General features: G+C 38.7%; 1 protein-coding gene and 1 pseudogene across 1 annotated transcript in view; one reads left to right on the top strand and one right to left on the bottom strand.

Moving 5' to 3' along the window:
- LOC131765896 (uncharacterized) overlaps window positions 1-22,013 on the top strand; it is a 56,213-nt gene extending 34,200 nt beyond the window's left edge. The window contains exons 5-9 of the mRNA XM_067008291.1: window positions 2,931-3,054; window positions 6,373-6,433; window positions 12,477-12,523; window positions 13,234-13,314; window positions 21,774-22,013. Coding sequence (XP_066864392.1) covers window positions 2,931-3,054; window positions 6,373-6,433; window positions 12,477-12,523; window positions 13,234-13,298 — 297 coding nt within the window. The 3' untranslated portion in view covers window positions 13,299-13,314; window positions 21,774-22,013. The remainder of the gene's footprint in view (window positions 1-2,930; window positions 3,055-6,372; window positions 6,434-12,476; window positions 12,524-13,233; window positions 13,315-21,773) is intronic.
- LOC131765905 (RING finger protein 11 pseudogene) lies at window positions 9,112-9,843 on the bottom strand (annotated as a pseudogene).
- Window positions 22,014-22,317: the final 304 nt, after the last annotated feature.

Here is a 22,317-nt window from a genome sequence, read left to right as displayed (position 1 = left end):
TTGTTCCATGGCCTTGGGAGACAGTAACACCTAATATGTGTTAATATTTGTATAGCAGTTTGCCATTTAGAAAGTTGTTTCATATCCATTGATTTAGTTAATCTTCACAACAATCCTTTGCTGTTGAAGTGGAAGTAGTACTGATATCTCCTACTGAGTGCTTACTCTGCACTAAGCTCAGAGGATAGACAACTACAATTACTAATTTTACAGACTATGAAACTGACTCTTGGAAAAGGAAGAATTGAAATTTCAACTCAGTTATTACTGTTTTTTTTTATTGTGGTAAAATATACATAAATCATGTTTATTTTAACCATTTATAAATATGCAGTTCAGTGGCATTAAATACAGTCATAGTGTTGTGTAACCATCACCACTGTCTATAACCAAAACTTTTTCATCATCCTCAACAAGAACTCTGTAACCATCAAACAGTAACAACCCCATTTTCCCTCCCACCAGCCCTTAGTAACCTCTATTCTATTTTCTGTCTCTATGAATTTGCCTATGCTAGGTACCTGGTGTAAGTGGAATCTACAATATTTGTCCTTCTATGTCTGGCTTATTTCACTAAACATAGTGTTTTCAAGGTTCATCCATGTTATAGCATGTAACGAAATGCCATTCCATTTTTGGCTTAATAAATCCCGTTGTGTGCATATACCATATTTTGTTAGTTATCGGTTGATTGACACTTGGGTTGTTTCCACCTTGTAGCTATTGTGAATCATGCTGCTATGATCATTGGTGTACAAATATTTGTTCAAATCCCTGTTTTCAGTTCTCTTAGATGTGCAGTGTAGGTAGTAGCAGAGTTGTTGTATCATATGATAGCTCTACGTTTAACCTTTGAGAAACTGCCCGACTGTTTTCTACAGTGTCGTCTTGTTTTTAAACAATTATCAAAAATTTTAAACATATACAAAAGTATACAAAATACTGTGAGTGTTCCTTGTATACCCATGAACTCATCCAGCTTTAATATTTACCAACTGATGGCTGTCACGTTTTATCTATACCCCCACCTGTTTCACCGCATTCCATATTATCTTGAAGCCACTCCGAGACGACATATAATTACACTTGTACATTTTTGGTATGTATATTTAAAATATAGGACTTTTATTCCCTAATATCATTTTTAATATTAAATACCCAGTGAGTGCTCAAATTTGCAGTTGTCTCCTAAATATCATAAAAAATTGTTTTTAAGAATTTTGAATTAGATCCAAATAAGGTCCACACTTTGCCATTGATTGTTAGTTCTCTGAAGTCTTATTTAATCTATAGGTTCTCCCTAATGTCTCTCTCACCATTTTTTTCCTCCTTGAATTTTATTTTTAAAGAAACCAGGTAATTTGTCCCATCTAGATTTTTTGTTTGTTTTTTTGTTTTTGTGGTACGCGGGCCTCTCACTGCTGTGGCCTCTCCCGTCGCAGAGCACAGGCTCTGGACACACAGGCTCCGTGGCCATGGCTCACGGGCTCAGCCGCTCCGCAGCACGTGGGATCCTCCCGGACCGGGGCACGAACCCGTGTCCCCTGCATCGGCAGGCGGACTCTCAACCACTGCACCACCAGGGAAGCCCCCCATCTAGATTTTGATGATTACATTCCATGTGTTGTTAACATAACCTTCAATCCTTTTATTTCCTGTAAATTGGTCATTGATCAGAATGAAGCTTGCATGTTTTGTTTTGGCAAGACAGTTTCATAGGTGATGACGTGTTCTTCCATGGAGACATATAATTGTCTCTTTTTGTGATATTAGCAGTCACTGATGATTCATACCTACATCCATTAATTCAGTTGAGGCTTCAAAAAATGGTGATTTCTGTTGTTCTTTTTTCACTTATTAGCTGGGTATATTTCTATCAGGAGAAGATTCCCCTCATGAACTACTTGGTTGCCCAATTGTAGAGGCATGATTCTCTTCTTTTTTTTTTTTTTTTTTTTTTTTTTTGCGGTACGTGGGCCTCTCACTGTTGTGGCCTCTCCCGTTGCGGAGCACAGGCTCCAGACGCACAGGCTCAGCGGCCATGGATCACTGGCCTAGCCGCTCCGCGGCATGTGGGATCTTCCCTGACAGGGGCACGAACTCGTGTCCCCTGCATCGGCAGGTGGACTCTCAACCATTGCGCCACCAGGGAAGCCCTCTCCTTTTATTTAACAGTTTTCAAAATAATGAGTTGATTCACAAATATCCTCCAGTGGTGACCAATTTTTAAAAATTTATTTATTCATATCACCGTGGACTCTGTTACAGTTATTATTCTAACTGAGGCCCTATCTTTGGCCAGTTGGAGCTTCTCAGTGACTCCTGAATCCTTTTGTTATGACATCACTTGTTTATAGACTTTTTCAGTGGTCAGAGCTGGGAAATATGTATGTTTGTTTTTAATATAAAGTATGTCATAGATTCATACTGCTACTTTCCATTTAAATTCAGAACTACAGAATTTTCACTTATCCTTTTCTGTCTTCTATTGATAGTCTACTTTCTCCCACCACGAGAATACCAGTTCTCAACAATGCCTGAAATTTGCTCTATTTCCTAATTCGAATCCAAGTTCTTCTGACTCTATTCTACTATTCTACTTAAATCACAGCCACTTTATGGCCCTTGAAATGTAAGATAGAACATAAATGTAGGTAGAACTGTTTATATCATTTTGAGTTACATGTGCATTCATTCACATAGATTTGCTTTTCCGTTTGCATGCCTAGTAACTGTCCCTTCTGCAGTTTTAATGAAAATCAAGTGATACTTACTGGTTAAAGCAGCTTAGGAAAAAATGGCTCTCATCAGAATAACTGACATACTAAGTTTAATGTACTCTCTTGCTTCATATTCTGCCTTCTCTAATTAATTTTTTATTCTTTCCCTACAAATGAAGTAATACATATTTTCATGGTTTTGCCTTATAGGACGGACCAGAAACTATTCGTTATTTAAGAATTTGTACAATTGGGCATCAGGTGCCATATGATGACACTATTTTTAAATTCCAATGTGTTGTTAATGGGTTTTTGAAAGAAAATAAAGATAATGGTGAGTTGTTTCTGTTTTTTTTCCTTTACCTGAACTTTGGTATGCATTTTGAGTGGGGTTGAGGATTTTTAACATTTTTAATAGTTCTGACATTAGGCCTGTTATGTTCGGTAACATTAAGGTGGAAATGTCTGATGGTACTAATGGAGTATGGAGTTTTTCCTGTTTATGGTCACAAATAATTTAGTTTAGTTTGGAAAGTGATTTTTGTGAGACATATGAACTGAACTAGCTTACTTATGTCTTCTTTAAAAATTTGAATGGAAAATACATAAAAAGATAAAAATGTTCTTTTGTCCTATTTATTGGTTGAGAGGTGGAAGAAAAGGTTAAGACTCTCAGGTTCTTAGCGTATATAAAAGAGAAAACAAAAAGCAAAGTTTCAAAGTGAGACACATCCCTAGAAGCAAGACAAAACAGAGTGGACCAGAAGAGTGGCTTCCTCATTATATGTGTTTAAGATATTTTTGCTGCTTTTACACTTTGGGTGTAAGTAAGGAAGAACTCTACCACCTCGTATTGTTATCTTCAGACAGGAAGAACTTAAAAGGCTGGTGTTTTCTTGTTTCCATTTTAAGATCTACTCTGTTGATAGTAGGTCTTAAAAGTGTCTGAATTTTAAGGATCCACTTGCCTTTTTTTAGCATCTAACTATTAGAAAGAACATGGTATTTGCCGTGTTTTAAGACTGAGGAATCTTTTTTCTTTGGAACACCAGTGACCCACATGAGAAAGTGTTCATTTTGTCCTCTTTCTAAATTTAGCCTGAGGAGTGTGCACTTTATTAAATAAACCTAACAGACAGTAAATATTCCGTGTATTTATAAAATGATGCACATATATACGTAAAACAGGGAGTAGGGGAGAAGGAATAGAGATGGAGGTGGGAAGATAGGGGATAGGAGGTGAGAGAGAGAGGGAGAGACTGGAATTTCAAAATAAATTTTCATTTTATAACCTAGTTGCTTAATGCAGGTACTAGCTCTTAAATATCTTAAGCCCTATTCACAGATCTTCCCTGTACTTTAGCTTTAAAACTTGAGAGGCTTGTCCTTGCCTGTGATAACCAGGGTGTCTACAGAGGAGGCAAATTATCTGATTTGTGTAAACTGTAGTCACAGAAATGTTTCCTCTTAAGATGTTAGGGTGCAGCTACCGGCCTGCTTACTTTCTCCAGGCTCCTTTGTGTGTGTTCTGTCTGTTCTGCGTGGGCTAGAAGATCCTTACAAGTGCATGAGAACACGTTTGTAAACCTTGATTGTTCACATGTTATGCCAGGTGTAATCCATTGCATATGCTGACTCCTCTGTGGGTCTTCTGCATGCAGTGGGCGAACTTCATCATGCTCTCTGCCATTGCAGTCTCAGGACCTTAGTTATGATCCATTGGTGGCTTCCTCTGCTATAAGCCCTTCCCACAGATGCCAGGCTAACTGATAATGAGAAGGAGACTCTACTATCCACTCCCTAGAATTGGTAGAGACTCAGAAAATAAATTGTTTTAGTAAACACCGAGAGCCTTATAGGTTTGTTGTTAGGGCACGGGGATACAGAAGTGACTAGAAGTCTTTGTTCAGTAGCAACTTACAGTTATCTGGGAAGGTCAACATGTAGTGACTATAAGTGGGTTACTTATAATAAAAGAATCAAGTGCAGCAGGAATATAGAGGAGAAATTGAGGAAGGCCTGACTGAGGAGACAGCATTTGAGATGCTCTTGGGGGAAGAGGATTTTGCCAGAATGAGGAAAAGACAGCCCAGGTATTGGGAACAGGTACAAAAGGCACAGGGCTTGGACTTGTGCTCTGGAGAGGCAGCCTCTGGTGTGACTAGAGGGTAGTGTGAAAGGGCAAAGAATTCATACATTGATTTTCAGCAAATATTTGTATAACACCTTCTAAGTTGAAGGCACTGTTCTAGGAAGTAGGAAAAGAACAAAGCTCTTGCACTTACGTACATTACATTCTAGTGGGGGAGAGAGATAAATAAATAAGTAAATATATGGAGTGTCAAGTGGTGCTAAATGCTTTGGAAAATAACAAAACAAGATGAAGAGGTGAGGGAATGTGGTAGGTGATCAGGGAAGTCGCCCCTATTAAGATGTCGATTGAGCAGAGCCTTGAAGTAAGAAACAAACCACTGGATATCTGGGAGAGGAGATGGGGTCAGAGGGTGTGTTCTGAAGCAGAAGGAATAGTAGGTGCAAAGTCCCTGAGGCACAACTGTGCTTGGCATGTTTGAGGAAGAGTAAGGAGGCCATTGTGGCTGGACAGGGGAAAGTGAGTGAGGGCAGGGCAGTAGAGAATGGGATCAGGGAGGCTGGCAGGGGAAAGGAGGGAGGTGGTTGATGTAGGTCCTTAAAAGTCATAGTTTCAACTTATAATTCAGTTGGAGAGACAGACTGATATTTGTTTATAAAGAGTTCTCAATGGTATGCTAAAAACTTGGGCTTTATTCTGTGCTAAGTGAGGATATTTAAGCAACAGAGCTATCCAGCCGAGTTTATATTTTAAGATGACATCTTCCTTGTGGAGGATCAGTTGAAATAGAAGAGATTGTTAGAATTGTAGGGCGGTAGTAATCCAGGCAGGAGATGTCGAATGCCAGACACCACCTAGTCACAGACATACCTTTTGCAGAGATCAGCTACGTGTTGTTGTTTTTTATTTACTTTCTCATATAATTTTTTTAAGTGCTGGACCACGAAATATTGTGGCATAGTTGGAAAAATCTGAGATTCAATTCTAGTCTTTTTTCTGTTTGCCTTCTGTGCAGCTTGGGCTTATGTCTCAAGCCTTACTTTTTCATTGTGAAATAAGAACAGTGCTACCTACCCGAGGTCTCCACAGGCACATAGACCCGTGGTGTGTGAGGAGCAGTGAATGAGAGAAGGAATGGAAGTGCTTTGGGACCCCAAGAGCCCTTCAGAAACCGTTTGTTCTTTTTAATATTGAGCATTAAAAGTGAAGGTATTCCATTTGTTTCACTCAAAAACAAATTCCATTCTTCTGATAGCCTGGGTTTTTTTTCCACTCCCTTTTTCTATAGTCAAATCAGTCCCTGATGGGCATTTTCCAGTCCACACTATTGCATCTGATTCGAGGCTGTGCAAAATTTCCCAGAGACAATGAATTTTGACTTTATAGTAGTTAATTCTTCATAGTACGTTCCTGCAAAAACACTCTTTTCTTCCGAGTTTTTCCTTTTCAGGGTAGTGGTAGTGTTGTGGTAACTAACAAACGCTACTCTTCAGAAAATTGTATAATATGTTTTTAGTGTATCTACTTCGCTTACTTAATTCCATATTCCCTGTTTTATAGACAGACTTATTGGTGTCCACTGTACCCATAGTTTAAACAGGACTGGCTACCTCATCTGCAGGTGAGTTGCCAACCCCAAGAGGCAGACCATGTTTAAATTGTTCTGTTTACAATAGTAATATAAGCTAATGTAAGCTGAATGCAAAAAAAATGCAGTCAGAGAAATGTATGAAGTGGAAAGCAATTTTGCCCCCTACTCAGAGGTTACCACCAATAATAATTTAGCACATATTTTTTCAGACGTAAGAATGCAGATATAAGCATATACGATGGTCCCTTGGTATCTGCAGGGGGATTGGTTTTAGGATTCCCCATGGATACCAAAATCCTCGGATGCTCAAGTCCCGTGTGTAAAATGGTGTACTATAGTTGGCCTTCCATATCTGCAGGATATGGAACCATTGGATATACCAAACTGACTGTACATGTGATTTAATGGTATAATATTTAGACATTCTGGTTTATAATTTAATATATGGTAGACATCTTCCTAGGAAAATATTTGGAGACGTCATTCTTATTTATTTATTATTATTTTTTCCCTCCAAATTTGCTTTATGTAGGTGGATATAAATTAATGAAGAAAAACTTAAGCAAGATACGTGTAACAATTTAATAGAACCTGATACTCTAATTGTTTCAGTTTTTCTCCAACTCATCATGGGGTCGTAAGAAAATTAACCAACATGGATACTACTACAGTTAAATGTCAAATCTTTAAGTGCTTATGACATACTAAATTCTTCTATAATGCACTTATGAAGAACCCTTCAAGAGACTTGTGTTATGTATGTAGAAAAATGTTGAGTCAAATATTCAACTCAATATAAAATAATAAGAAACACTTCTGATTTGTTAGGTTGAGATTGCTTTTCCTTTTACTAATGAATGATTTTTTTAGCAGTAGTATCACTGAGCTGAACAGATATGTCACCTTCGAGTACATAAGGAAAAATAAACACATGCTAAATGGGTAAAACATAACAACTACATCTTTACTAGACCATCTCTACTTCTAACACTTCAGAAGCTTAGAGATTCAGAGTGTTCTTCCATTAATTTCAAGAAAAATATAAAGGAGAAATGCCTTCTTTTTTGAGATCACAACTGTGAAGTCGTGATTATACAAATTCTGCATTTGTGTGCAAAACATAAAACACATTTATCTTAATTCTCCCTGCTTAGAATTGTCAGTCAACTAGCAGGACTTTCCTTCCAAGAAACAGACTGAGATGTGTTTTATATAACTTCAGTAACCTCAGCACTACAATAAGAAAACATGCAGTATCCTTTTGCTGTGGTTCAAGACAACAGGGAAGGAGGTCACAGGAAAGAATAAATCAAAATTGTTACAACTGAGAAACTTTTCTCAGTTTAACCATGGTGCCACTTTCATTTTTACATAAGCATGGTGGCATAATTCAAGCTCAATAAATAAGAATTCTTAATGTTGAAAATTTACCTTGACTTTTAATTATCACCATATTAACAACCAAAATAATTAGGTGAAACACATAAGAAAGGGTAATGTTAAACCCCAGTTTACTAGAGTTAATTTCTGGACACATTAACTCATTTTTTTAATAGAAGAGGGACAATGAATCTCAGTTTGCTTACAAGCTAGGAGATCACTTTGAATTCTGCATTTCTTAACTGCAAACAGATATAGCACTTGTAAGAGTTTATAAACAAACTGGTTTTCAAGCACAGAGTCAGCCCCAACAGTAATAGTACACTATTTAAAAAGACCTAAGGCAATGAATTCCATTTCCAATGGAAAAAAAGAATCATATGGTCTTGGACAAACAGTTCTGAATTGTTTATTTAACAGTTCCTTAGTAGTTCTTCCTTGCTCATAGAAGTTTATGATTTTTTTGAGGAGTGAAGCATTCAGCTTTAGTGGATAAATCCTTGTTAGGCTGAGACAATCATCATATCCCTCTTTGCCATGAATTGTCTTATGAATGGTCATATCAATCTGTTTTGGCAAATGAGTAATTAGGGGAAGGCTGTTATTTTGCTTATGAGAATGATATTTTTCTCTGAAAAAAGATAAATAATATGCATTAGGAAAATGACCATTTGGACTCCTTTTCTGCTTCCTCCTTGTTTTGTGAGAATATGATACTTGGTTTTACAGCAGCCATCTTATGACCCTGAGGTGATCATATGCCAATAATGACAAATGGCAGATTAGAAAGACCAGCAAAGAGAGAAAACAGCAACATCAATAGTAACAATCACAGCAAAAGAACAATGAGACCTTAACTTGTGGAGTTCCTATAAAGTAAAAAATAAATGCTCTATGTTTATTCTAAAAATAACAGAACTATGCAGACAAGCTTAAAACTACTTTATTTGTGCCAGTGTTGTAAAATGTAGCTTTAAATAAAACCTTAACCCAAATGCCAGCAACTTCAGAAAATAATTTGGGTAGGGGGAAGAAGAAAGTTATCTCACTTAGGAAAAACAACCACTATCTTTATCCTAATCTTCGACACACAATTGAAACATATATAGCTCCTGTAACACTTTACACAATTCCTATGTACTGGAGCAATAACAAGATCTAAATACAATTATAAACACTGGCTGAAGGCTTTACATAAAAATAGCGCCCTACTTTTCCCCCTAAATTTCTAAAATAGCATGTACTTTTCCCCAACATCTGCAGCCATTCAGGAATTTTTAGGAAACTTTCATGCATGATCTTAATTCCTAATCCCTGGCTCTTTGGGCTTAACGACAAAAGATCAAAACCACCAAAACTGATGGTTCACTTGAAGTCAGGTGAGAGACACTGGCTCCGTTAGTCTCGTAAGACAGAAGCAGTGCTGCATCAACTGTCTCCATGCAGGAGGGGCACGTGAAGGATCTCATCAGCCAGTCATCTCTACAGCCCAGGTGATCTGCATACACAGGAGAAATCAAATTGGGTTCGCATAAACAATGTCTATCATACAGATCACACACTCCCAGATCTTTTTAAAAAATATTTTATTTAATTAATCAATTTTTTTGTTTGCGCCGGGTCTTATTTGCAGCCGGTGGGCTCCTTAGTTGTGGCATGCAAACTCTTAGTTGTGGCATGTGTGTGGGATCTAGTTCCCTGACCAGGGAACGAACCGGGGCCCCCTGCATTGGGAGTGTGGAGTCTTTACCCACTGCACCAGCAGGGAAGTCCCCCGGATCCTTTTTTCTGATCCATTTCTTCCAGGGTCATAAACTCCTTCAGGCTGATGCTGTATGAGGCCTATTCTTTGAGCTATCCTAATTTTTTCCTCTCAGGTGAGTTGCTTGGCGAGTCTGGCTAGGTGTTGGATGAAAGACCAAAACTGGAACTTGATCCAGATATGGCAGCAGTGGCTCCTGATCCAGCTCCATCCCCTTGCCAAAGCTAGCCCAGTCGGACTGAGATTTGTGAGGCAGGGAGATGTCATCCGAAGTGCGGGACCTAAGGCAGTTCCCCATCTTCCAAGGCTTGAATATGTGATCTGTGTGCTGTTTAGACAGTCTTCCAACCTCATTCTTTTTTTTTTTTTTTGATGAATTTATTTATTATTTTTATTTATTTATTTTGAATTTTAAATTTACTTAATTTTTATACAGCAGATTCTTATTAGTTACCTGTTTTATACATATTAGTATATATATGCCAATCCCAATCTCCCAATTCATCTCACCACCACCGACTCCCGCCCTGCCCTGCTTTCCCCCCTTGGTGTCCATATGTTTGTTCTCTACGTCTGTGTCTCTGTTTCTGCCTTGCATACCGGTTCATCTGTACCATTTTTCTAGATTCCACATATATGCATTAATATACAATATTTGTTTTTCTCTTTCTGACTTCACTCTGTATGACAGTCTCTAGGTCCATCCACGTCTCTACAAATGACCCAATTCCGTTCTTTTTTCTAATCACTGAGTAGTATTCCATTGTGTATATGTACCACATCTTCCTTGTCCGTTCATCTGTCAATAGACATTTAGGTTGCTTCCATGACCTAGCTATTGTGAATAGTGCTGCAATGAACATTGGGGTGCATATGTCTTTTTGAATTATGGTTTTCTCTGGGTATATGCCCAGTAGTGGGATTGCTGGGTCATATGATAATTCTATTTTTAGTTTTTAAGGAACCTCCATACTGTTCTCCATAGTGGCTGTATCAGTTTACATTCCCACCAGCAGTGCAAGAGGGTTCCCTTTCCTCACACCCACTCCAGCATTTGTTGTTTGTAGATTTTCTGATGATGCCCATTCTAACCGGTGTGAGGTGATACCTCATTGTAGTTTTGATTTGCATTTCATTAATAATGAGTGATGTTGAGCAGCTTTTCATGTGCCTCTTGGCCATCTGTATGTCTTCTTTGGAGAAATGTCTATTTAGGTCTTCTGCCCATTTTTTGATTGGGGTGTTTGTTTTCTTAATAGTGAGCTGCATGGCCTATTTATATATTTGGGAGATTAATCTTTGTCTGTTGATTCATTTGCAAATATTTTCTCCCATTCTGAGAGTTGTCTTTTTGTCTTGTTTATAGTTTCCTTTGCTGTGCAAAAGCTTTTAAATTTCATTAGGTCCCATTTGTTTATTTTTTTTAAGGCTGCATTGTTCCTTTGCTTATTGATGAACATATAAAAGTCAGAAGTTTTTGATATTATAAAACATCAAAGTAATGAACATTCCTGTGTGAACATCTTTGAATATATATGCTTTGTCTCAGTTAACTTCACTCAGAATTGGACTTCTGCATCAAAGAGTTTATTCTCTTATGCTTTTTGTGGATGTTGCTACACTGTACCAATTTATGGTTGTTCATGCAGGAAATGCTTATTGAGCATCTGTTATGTTTAAGCACTGTGCTGGGTGCTAGCAAAAAGACTTGGGAAATTTTGTGAGTGAAGAGACTTGACCTGCCCTTTGTGAATTCTAACAGTCCAGAGAGGGAATAGATATTCAAGAATCGTACTCTGCATGTAGAATTACAACACTGACAAGTGCCAAGGAGAGGGACATGGTACCATGAGAGCATATTTTAGGGAGCATTTGATCTCATCATGGAGATTAGAGAAGGTTTATTCAGGGATGTTTCAGCTGATATCTGAAGGATGAGTAGGTATTAACCAGATAGGGACGTTGGGGGGAGATTTCTGAGCATAAGGAATAGCAAAAGTCTCCATAAGAGGAAAGTGTATGCTGTGTTGGAGGAACTGGCTGGGAAGGCTGGGTTGTTGGGGGAGCATGTCATTATAATAGAGCTGCAAGTGTGGGTAGGAGCTCAATCGTGCAGGCTTATGTTTAAGGTTTCAGACTTTAAGAGGAATAGAAAACCATTGAACTTTTTTTGTTGAAGGTGAATGTGTGGAACATACCCAATTGCATTTTCAACCTATCGTTTTGCTACCGAGTGGAGAATACACTGCAAGGAGAAAGAGTGGAAGTGAGGAAACAAGTTAGGAGACTTTTGTAGAAATTGGGCATAATGGTGGCTTGGACCAGGGTATGGTGGTCATTTTGGTGGAAAGATGTGGACAGATTCTAGAGGTATGTAGGCAGTATCATTGTTAGCACTGGTGGTGGGTTGAGGATGAGGGTGAGGGAGAAATAGCTGTCAGTGATGGTGATTCCTAAGTTTCTGGCTCCTATGGTTGGTTAGATAGGGTTTTTTAGATACGATGTTAATATTTATCCTAATTTGTCTTTTGTTATTTGTTGGTTCTTGATGAATACTCTGTCATATTAAGTCTCCTGTTTTGAGTGTACAAAGCATTTTGACTGAAACTGACTGTTGTATATTATCAGATAACTTTTTAAGATCTGCCAGTTTGGTCTTGTATTTTATTGTCTTTCATTTATTAATTAAATTGTATTAATGTAAATAATTATATTAATAGATTTTCTAAAGTTGTGTTATCCTTGCATCCTTGGATAAAGCCTTTTTGTAGTCATGGTATATATCATTCTTTAATAATTATTGATTAGTTGTGCTGATATTTCTTAGGATTTTTATATCAATATTTGTAAAGCGAAATTGGTCCTTTTTTGCAAAAACTTGATATTCTTTTCTTTTTATTTACAAATGCCTCAAATTTTGTTGTTTTGTAGATATTTGATTGTTGTAGAAGGCATTTGGCCAGATGATGCAATTGACTGTAAGTATAAGGGTTGTCACTACTTTTCCCTTTTTATAAAATTTGAAGGTAGAAGTGTGGGGAAATTTCTCAAATTTTGGAAAAAGAGAAAAGTTTGTAATTCATTTGTCCTGACATAAGATAACCTTTTAGCAAAAGTTTATAAAGGGATGTATCTGGAAATGGCAAGATATAACAGCCTGAATAATTAGTCAGTGGATTTCAGCATTTTTTTTTCTTTTTAAAATTTATTTAATTAATTAATTTAGTTTTGATATTATATCCACTGCACCACCAAGGAAGTCCTTTCTTCTTTTTCCTTCCTTCCTTTCTTTAAAGCTCCAAGTCATTTAAAATGCATGACTTCTTACTAAAAATCTCCAGTTCATATAACTAAGGGGTTTATAACTTCTCCTTTAAAAGTTATATTCCTGGGACTTTCCTGGTGGTCCATTGGTTAAGACTCTGTGCGTCCAGTGGTTTAGACTCTGTGCTTCCAGTGCAACAGGTGTGGGTTCAATCCCTAGTTGGGGAGCTAAGATCCCACATGCTGTGCAGCGAAAGAAATTTTTTTAAAAAGTTATATTCCTGTATTATTGAATTTAGTGGTTTAGATTTTGTTCTAATGTTTAGGAGATTTCAGTTTATTTTCCAGGAACAAACAAAACATAATGTAAAAATAGTTTTCCAGAAACTATTTCCATCATTCTCTTCCTCCCTTTCTCCTGCAGACTGGTGTTTCATCTTTACAAGTTCTCCATCATTCCATAAGAAAGCTGCTCTTCTTGTTTCCTAAGAGATGATGAACAGTGGTAAAATACGAGTTTACCTAAATTTCTAGAGTACACGTCACTTCAGGGAGCAAATGATGGGGTGGGATGTTGGGGCAGAGTGAGAGCTACAGATTCTGGTGAGACTGAGAATCATTCACAAAAATTACTGGGTTGTGGTGAAGGGAGAACAAAAATAAATCAGGTTCCTGCTGGTGGACAGGAAACCAAAGTGAAGAAGAATGGTGCGTAGCTGGGCTGTGTAATTCGACCCATAAGTGCAGTGTCTTCTGATAGTAATTATGAACAGAAACCAAATAATAATTACTGCAAACTTGTAGGTGACCCATCCTTGAGAGCTGAGGCAGAGAGAAGGAAAGATGGCATTATACCTTGTTTCTGGTTCATTGAGTTTCCCAGGCTGGTTTGTGACCAATCTTGGGTGAAATCATAACTAAATCATTTTTGCTAAGGTGATCAGCTTTCGTGGGGTCCTTTCTCTGCACTCTGTCCAATCATAAAGCCCCCTGGAAAACAGTCATTCCAAAACAGTATAAGTGAAGCATTGATGAAACAGCCATGAAGAACATGTTTCCACATGGCCTTGCACCTCCTTTTAAAAGTGCTTTACGGCTTCCCTGGTGGCGCAATGGTTGAGAGTCCGCCTGCCGATGCAGGGGACACTGGTTCGTGCCCTGGTCCAGGAGGATCCCACATGCCGTGGAGCGGCTGGGCCCGTGAGCCGTGGCCACTGGGCCTGCGCGTCCGGAGCCTGTGCTCCGCAACGGGAGAGGCCACAACAGTGAGAGGCCCGCGTACCGCAAAAAAACAAAACAAAACAAAACAGTGCTTTAAAGCTTTTTTCATCCAAAAATCAATAACAGAAAAGGATGGGGATCAAATCCCCTACAGAGGTAGTGTAAGAAAAAAGAGAACAAGGAGCAGAATAGCATCTCTTCAGAGAATAAAATCAAGTTGGAAAAGACAGGTCCACAAAACAGATCAAAACTGTAACCTATTATTTCACAGTGGGCTAAAAGATGTTAGGAAAAGCAATGCAAAAGATGAAAGAACATGGATCGAGGAGGAAATGGGAAGTTATTGTTAAATGGCTATAGAGTCTCTTTTTGGGATGGTGAAAAAGTTCTGGAAATGGTAAATGCTGATAAATGCCACCTATGGGTGTTTGGTTTTAGTTGATCTTCTTCCATGTAAGGGTTTGGAGAGATTCAGAATGTATGCGGCTGCCTCCATCTTTTTGAGGTCCTGCTCAATCTTTTGACATAATTATTTTGAATTTGGATAATGGTGATGCTTGCACAGCATTGTGAATGTATTTATTTATTTATTTATTTATTTATTTTTTTAACATCTTTATTGGAGTATAATTGTTTTACAATAGTGTGTTAGTTTTCCCTCTACAACAAACTAAATCAGTTATACATACACACATGTTCCCACATCTCCTCCCTCTTGCATCACCCTCTCTCCCACCCTCCCTATCCCACCCCCCCAGGCGGTCACACAGCACAGAGGTGATCTCCCTGTGCTATGCAGCAGCTTCCCACCAGCTATCTAATTTACATTTGATAGTGTATATATGTCCCTGCCACTCCCCCACTTCGTCACAGCCCACCCCTCCCCCTCCCCATATCCTCAAGTCCATGCTCGAGTGAGTCTGTGTTTTATTCCCGTCCTACCACTAACCTCTTCATGACATTTTTTTTCCCTTAGAGTCCATATATATGTGTTAGCATACGGTATTTGTTTTTCTCCTTCTGACTTACTTCACTCTGTATGACAGACTCCAGGTCCATCCACCTCATTATAAATAACTCAGTTTCATTTCTTTTTATGGCTGAGTAATATTCCATTGTATATATGTGCCACATCTTCTTTATCCATTCATCTGTTGATGGACACTTAGGTTGCTTCCATGTCCTGGCTATTGTAAATAGAGCTGCAATGAACATTTTGGTACATGAGTCTTTCTGAATTATAGTTTTCTCAGGGTATATTCCCAGTAGTGGGATTGCTGGGTCGTATGGTAGTTCTATTTGTAGTTTTTTAAGGAACCTCCATACTGTTCTCCATAGCGGCTGTATCAATTTACATTCCCACCAGCAGTGCAAGAGGGTTCCCTTTTCTCCACACCCTCTCCAGCATTTATTGTTTCTAGAGTTTTTGATGATGGCCAATCTGACCGGTGTGAGATGATATCTCATTGTAGTTTTGATTTGCATTTCTCTAATGATTAATGAGGTTGAGCATTCTTTCATGTGTTTGTTAGCAATCTGTATATCTTCTTTGGAGAAATGTCTATTTAGTTCTTCTGCCCATTTTTGGATTGGGTTGTTTGTTTTTTTGTTATTGAGCTGCATGAGTTGCTTATAAATTTTGGAAATTAATCCTTTGTCAGTTGCTTCATTTGCAAATATTTTCTCCCATTCTGAGGGTTGTCTTTTGGTCTTGTTTATGGTATCCTTTGCTGTGCAAAAGCTTTTAAGTTTCATTAGGTCCCATTTGTTTATTTGTGTTTTTATTTCCATTTCTCTAGGAGATGGGTCAAAAAGGATCTTGCTGTGATTTATGTCGTATAGTGTTCTGCCTATGTTTTCCTCTAAGAGTTTGATAGTGTCTGGCCTTACATTTAGGTCTTTAACCCATTTTGAGTTTATTTTTGTGTATGGTGTTAGGGATTGTTCTAATTTCATACTTTTACATGTAGCTGTCCAGTTTTCCCAGCACCACTTATTGAAGAGGCTGTCTTTTCTCCACTGTATATCCTTCCCTCCTTTATCAAAGATAAGGTGACCATATGTGTGTGGGTTTATCTCTGGGCTCTCTATCCTGTTCCATTGATCTATATTTCTGTTTTTGTGCCAGTACCATATTGTCTTGATTACTGTAGCCTTGTAGTAGAGTCTGAAGTCAGGGAGCCTAATTCCTCCAGCTCCATTTCTCGTTCTCAAGATTGCTTTGGCTATTCGGGGTCTTTTGTGTTTCCATACAAATTGTGAAATTCTTTGTTCTAGTTCTGTAAAAAATGCCAGTGGTAATTTGATAGGGATTGCATTGAATCGGTAGATTGCTTTGGGTAGTATAGTCATTTTCACAATGTTGATTCTTCCAATCCAAGAACATGGTATATTTCTCCACCTATTTGTATCATCTTTAATTTCTTTTATCAGTGTCTTATAGTTTTCTGCATACAAGTCTTTTGTCTCCTTAGGTAGGTTTATTCCTAGATATTTTATTCTTTTTGTTGCAATGGTAAATGGGAGCGTTTTCTTAATTTCACTCTCAGATTTTTCATCATTAGTGTATAAGAATGCCAGAGATTTCTGTGCATTAATTTTGTATCCTGCAACTTTACCAAATTCATTGATTAGCTCTAGTAGTTTTCTGGTAGCATCCTTAGGATTCTCTATGTATAGTATCATGTCATCTGCAAACAGTGACAGCTTTACTTCTTCTTTTCCTATTTGGATTCCTTTTATTTCTTTTTCTTCTCTGATTGCTGTGGCTAGAACTTCCAAAACTATGTTGAATAAGAGTGGTGAGAGTGGGCAGCCTTGTCTTGTTCCTGATCTTAGTGGAAATGGTTTCAGTTTTTCACCATTGAGAACGATGCTAGCTGTGGGTTTGTCATATATGGCCTTTATTATGTTGAGGAAAGTTCCCTCTATGCCCACTTTCTGCAAGGTTTTTATCATAAATGAGTGTTGAATTTTGTCAAAAGCTTTCTCTGCATCTATTGAGATGATCATATGGTTTTTCTCCTTCAGTTTGTTGATATGGTGTATCACATTGATTGATTTGCGTATATTGAAGAATCCTTGCATTCCTGGGATAAACCCCACTTGATCATGGTGTATGATCCTTTTAATGTGCTGTTGGATTCTGTTTGCTAATATTTTGTTGAGGATTTTTGCATCTATGTTCATCAGTGATATTGGCCTGTAGTTTTCTTTCTTTGTGACGTCTTTGTCTGGTTTTGGTATCAGGGTGATGTTGGCCTCATAGAATGAGTTTGGGAGTGTTCCTCCCTCTGCTATCTGTTGGAAGAGTTTGAGAAGGATAGGTGTTAGCTCTTCTCTAAATGTTTGATAGAATTCGCCTGTGAAGCCATCTGGTCCTGGACTTTTGTTTGCTGGAAGATTTTTAATCACAGTTTCAATTTCAGTGCTTGTGATTGGTCTGTTCATATTTTCTATTTCTTCCTGGTTCAGTCTCGGCAGGTTGTGCATTTCTAAGAATTTGTCCATTTCTTCCAGGTTGTCCATTTTATTGGCATACAGTTGCTTGTAGTAATCTCTAATAATCTTTTGTATTTCTGCAGTGTCAGTTGTTATATCTCCTTTTTCATTTCTAATTCTATTGATTTGAGTCTTCTCCCTTTTATTCTTGATGAGTCTGGCTAATGGTTTATCAATTTTATTTATCTTCTCAAAGAACCAGCTTTTAGTTTTATTGATTTTTGCTATTGTTTCCTTCACTTCTTTTTCATTTATTTCTGATCTGATCTTTATGATTTCTTTCCTTCTGCTAAATTTGGGGGTTTTTTGTTCTTCTTTCTCTAATTGCTTTAAGTGCAAAGTTAGGTTGTTTATTCGAGATGTTTCCTGTTTCTTAAGGTATGATTGTATTGCTATAAACTTGCCTCTTAGAACTGCTTTTGCTGTATCCCATAGGTTTTGGGTCGTTGTTTCTCCATTGTCATTTGTTTCTAAGTATTTTTTGATTTCCTCTTTGATTTCTTCAGTGATCACTTCGTTATTAAGTAGTGTATTGTTTAGCCTCCATGTGTTTGTATTTTTTACAGATCTTTTCCTATAATTGATATTTAGTCTCATAGCGTTGTGGTCAGAAAAGATACTTGATACGATTTCAATTTTCTTAAATTTGCCAAGGCTAGATTTGTGACCCAATATATGATCAATCCTGGAGAATGTTCCATGAGCACTTGAGAAAAATGTGTATTCTGTTGTTTTTGGATGGAATGTCCTATAAATATCAATTAAGTCCATCTTGTGTAATGTATCATTTAAAGCTTGTGTTTCCTTATTTATTTTCATTTTGGATGATCTGTCCATTGGTGAAAGTGGGGTGTTAAAGTCCCCCATTATAATTGTGTTGCTGTCGATTTCCCCTTTTAAGGCTGTTAGTATTTGCCTTATGTATTGAGGTGCTCCTATGTTGGGTGCATAAATATTTACAATTGTTATATCTTCTTCATGGATCGATCCCTTGATCATTATGTAGTGTCCTTCTTTGTCTCTTGTAATAGTCTTTATTTTAAAGTCTATTTTGTCTGATATGAGAATTGCTACTCCAGCTTTCTTCTGATTTCCATTTGCATGGAATATCTTTTTCCATCCCCTTACTTTCAGTCTGTATGTGTCCCTAGGTCTGAAGTGGGTCTCTTGTAGACAGCATATATATGGGTCTTGTTTTTGTATCCATTCAGCCAGTCTGTGTCTTTTGGTGGGAGCATTTAATCCATTTACATTTAAGGTAATTATCGATATGTATGTTCCTATTACCATTTACTTGTTTCGGGTTGTTCTTGTAGGTCTTTTCCTTCTCTTGTGTTTCTTGCCTAGAGAAGTTCCTTTAGGATTTGTTGTAGAGCTGGTTTGGTGGTGCTGAACTCTCTCAGTTTTTGCTTGTCTGTAAAGGTTTTAATTTCTCCATCAAATCTGAATGAGATCCTTGCTGGGTAGAGTAATCTTGGTTGTAGGTTTTTTTCCTTCATCACTTTAAATATGTCCTGCCACTCCCTTCTGGCTTGTAGAGTTTCTGCTGAAAGATCAGATGTTAATCTTATGGGGATTCCCTTGTGTGTTATTTGTTGTTTTTCCCTTGCTGCTTTTAATATGTTTTCTTTGTATTTAATTTTTGACAGTTTGATTATTATGTGTCTTGGCGTGTTTCTCTTTGGGTTTATCCTGTATGGAACTCTCTGTGCTTCCTGCACTTGATTGACTATTTCCTTTCCTATATTAGGGAAGTTTTCAACTATAATCTCTTCAAATATTTTCTCAGTCCCTTTCTTTTTCTCTTCTTCTTCTGGGACCCCTATAATTCGAATGTTGGTGCGTTTAATGTTGTCCCAGAGGTCTCTGAGACTGTCCTCAGTTCTTTTCATTCTTTTTTCTTTCTTCTGCTCTGCAGTAGTTATTTCCACTATTTTATCTTCCAGGTCACTTATCCGTCCTTCTGCCTCAGTTATTCTGCTATTGATCCCATCTAGAGTATTTTTAATTTCATTTATTGTGTTGCTCATCGTTGCTTGCTTCCTCTTTATTTCCTCTAGGTCCCTGTTAACTGTTTCTTGCAAATTGTCTATTCTATTTCCAAGATTTTGCATCATCTTCACCATCATTATTCTAAATTCTCTTTCAGGTAGATTGGCTATTACCTCTTCATCTGTTAGGTCTGGTGTGTTTTTATCTTGCTCCTTCATCTGTTGTGTGTTTTTCTGTCTTCTCATTTCGCTTATCTTACTGTGTTTGAGGTCTCCTTTTTGCACGCTGCAGGTTCGTAGTTCCTGTTGTTTTTGGTGGCTGTCCCCAGTGGCTAAGGTTGGTTCAGTGGGTTGAGTAGATTCCCTGGTTGGGGGAACTAGTGCCTCTGTTCTGGTGGATGAGGCTGGATCTTGTCCTTCTGGTGGGCAGGTCCTCGTCTGGTGGTTTGTTTGGGGATGTTGGTAACCTTATTATGATTTTAGGCAGTCTCTCTGCTAATGGATGGGGCTGTAGACCTGTCTTGCTCTTTGTTGGGGATAGGGTGTCCAGCACTGTTCTTTGCTGGTCCTTGAGTGAAGCTGGGTCTTGGTGTTGAGATGGAGGTCTCTGGGAGATTTTCGCCGTCTGATATTACGTGGAGCTCGGAGGTCTCTTGTGGACTAGTGTCTTGAGGTTGGTTCTCCCACCTCAGGGACACCGCCCTGGTGCCTGGCTGGGGCGCCAAGAACCTTTAATCCACACGGCTCAAAATAAAAGGTAGAATAAATAGAGAGGAAAGAAAAGGAAGGAAGGAGGGAGGGAGGGAAGGAAGGAAGAAAGGAAGGAAGAAATGAAGGAAGGAAGCAAGAAAGCAAGGACGGAAGGTGCAGAGGAAGAAAGGGAGGAAGGAAGAGAGGAAGGGAGGAAAGAAGGGGGAAGGAAGGAAGAAAGGAGGGAAGGAGGGAAGAAAGGAAGAAAGAAAGGGAGAAGACAGAGTAGTATAAAGTATAGTTATTAAGATAAAAAATAATTATTAAGAAGAAAAATTTCCTTTTAAAAAACAAAACAAAACAAAACAAAACAAAAAAAAAAACAAACAAAAAAAAACAAACAAACAAAAAACAGAAAAATGGGTCGGTCTAACCCTGGGACAAATGGTGCAAGCAAAGCTATACAGACAAAATCTCACACAGCAGCACACACATACACACCCACAAAAAGAAAAAAAAGGGGAAAATAATAGTATATCTTGCTCCCAAAGTCCACCTCCTCAACTTGGGATGATTCGTTGTCTATTCAGGTTTTCAACAGATGCAGGGCACTTCAAGTTGATTGTGGAGCTTTAATCCGCCGCTTCTGAGGCTGTTGGGAGAGATCTCCCCCTCTCCTCTCTGTTCGCACAGCTCCTGGGGTTCAGCTTTGGACTTGGTCCCGCCTCTGCGTGTAGGTTGTCCGAGGGCGACTGCCCTTCGCTCAGACAGGACGATGTTAAAGGAGCAGTTGATTCGGGGGCTCCAGCTCACTCAGGCTGGGGGGAGGGAGTGGCACGGGGGCGGGGCGAGTCCGCGACGTCAGAGGCCGACGTGACGCTGCACAGGCCCAAGGCGCGCCGTGCGTTCTCCCGGGGAAGCTGTCCCTGGATCCCGGGACCCTGGCAGTGGCGGACTGCACGGGCTCCCGGGAGGGCCGGTGTGGAGAGTGACCTGTGCTCACACACAGGCCTCTTGGTGGTGGCAGCAGCAACCTTAGCGTCCGACACCCGTCTCTACTGTCCGTGCCGACAGCCGCGGCTCGCGCCCGTTTCTGGAGCTCCTCTACGCGGTGCTCTTAATCCCCTCACCTCACACCCGAGGAAGCAAAGAGGCAAGAAAAAGTCTCTTGTCTCTTCGGCAGCTCCGCGCCCGGTTCTAGGGCTCCTTTAAGCGGCGCACTTAATCCCCTCTCCTCGCGCCCAGGCAGCAAAGAGGGAGGAAAAGGTCTCTTGCCTCTTCGGCAGCTCCAGACTTCTCCCGAACTTGTGAATGTATTTAATGTTGCTGAATTGTATACTTGAAAATGGTTGAAATAATAAATATTGTTTTATGTATATTTTACCATAATAAAAAAAAGATGAAAGTGCAGCATAAACCAGAATTAGGTAAGATGATAGAACTCAGGACTGAATTCAAAATAAAAGAAACAAATTTTGGAAATGAAGACTAAATTTAAAATAATACAAGAGTGGGGACTTCCCTGGTTGTCCAGTAGTTAAAAATCTGCCTTCCAATGCAGGGAATGCAGGTTCGATCCCTGGTTGGGGAAATGAGATCCCACATGCTGCAGGGCAACTAAGCCTGCATGCCACAACTACTGAGGCCACCTGCACCGGAGCCAACGCGCAACAACTAGAGAGCCCATGAGCCACAAGGAAGATCCCACGCACTGCAACGAAGAGCCCTCGTGCTGCAACTAATACCTGACACCGCCAAAAATAAATAAATAAATAAAATAAATAAATTAAATTAAATAATATGAGTGAATGTAGATAATGGATAATGCCTTAAGAGAAACAGACAAGAGAAGGAAAATTTTTTTTAAATCAAAAAAGATAAAAAGAATTTTAGAGAAATGGCAAACATAAAAGATAGACAAAAAATAGACAGCTCTGAAAAGAGTAATATAAATACGTATAAGAATCTATTATACCATAAAAGTGACATTTCAAATCAGTGGGACAGATTAGTCAATAAATTGTGATGATACATACATGTTGGGGTATAAATATTTCTCTGGAAGGATTCACAGCACGGCAAAAGCAGATGTCTCTGAGGAGGGA

Source organism: Kogia breviceps, chromosome 11 (assembly GCF_026419965.1).
Source record: "Kogia breviceps isolate mKogBre1 chromosome 11, mKogBre1 haplotype 1, whole genome shotgun sequence".
Taxonomy (NCBI): domain Eukaryota; kingdom Metazoa; phylum Chordata; class Mammalia; order Artiodactyla; family Physeteridae; genus Kogia; species Kogia breviceps.
This window is presented reverse-complemented; position numbering and strand designations above follow the sequence as displayed.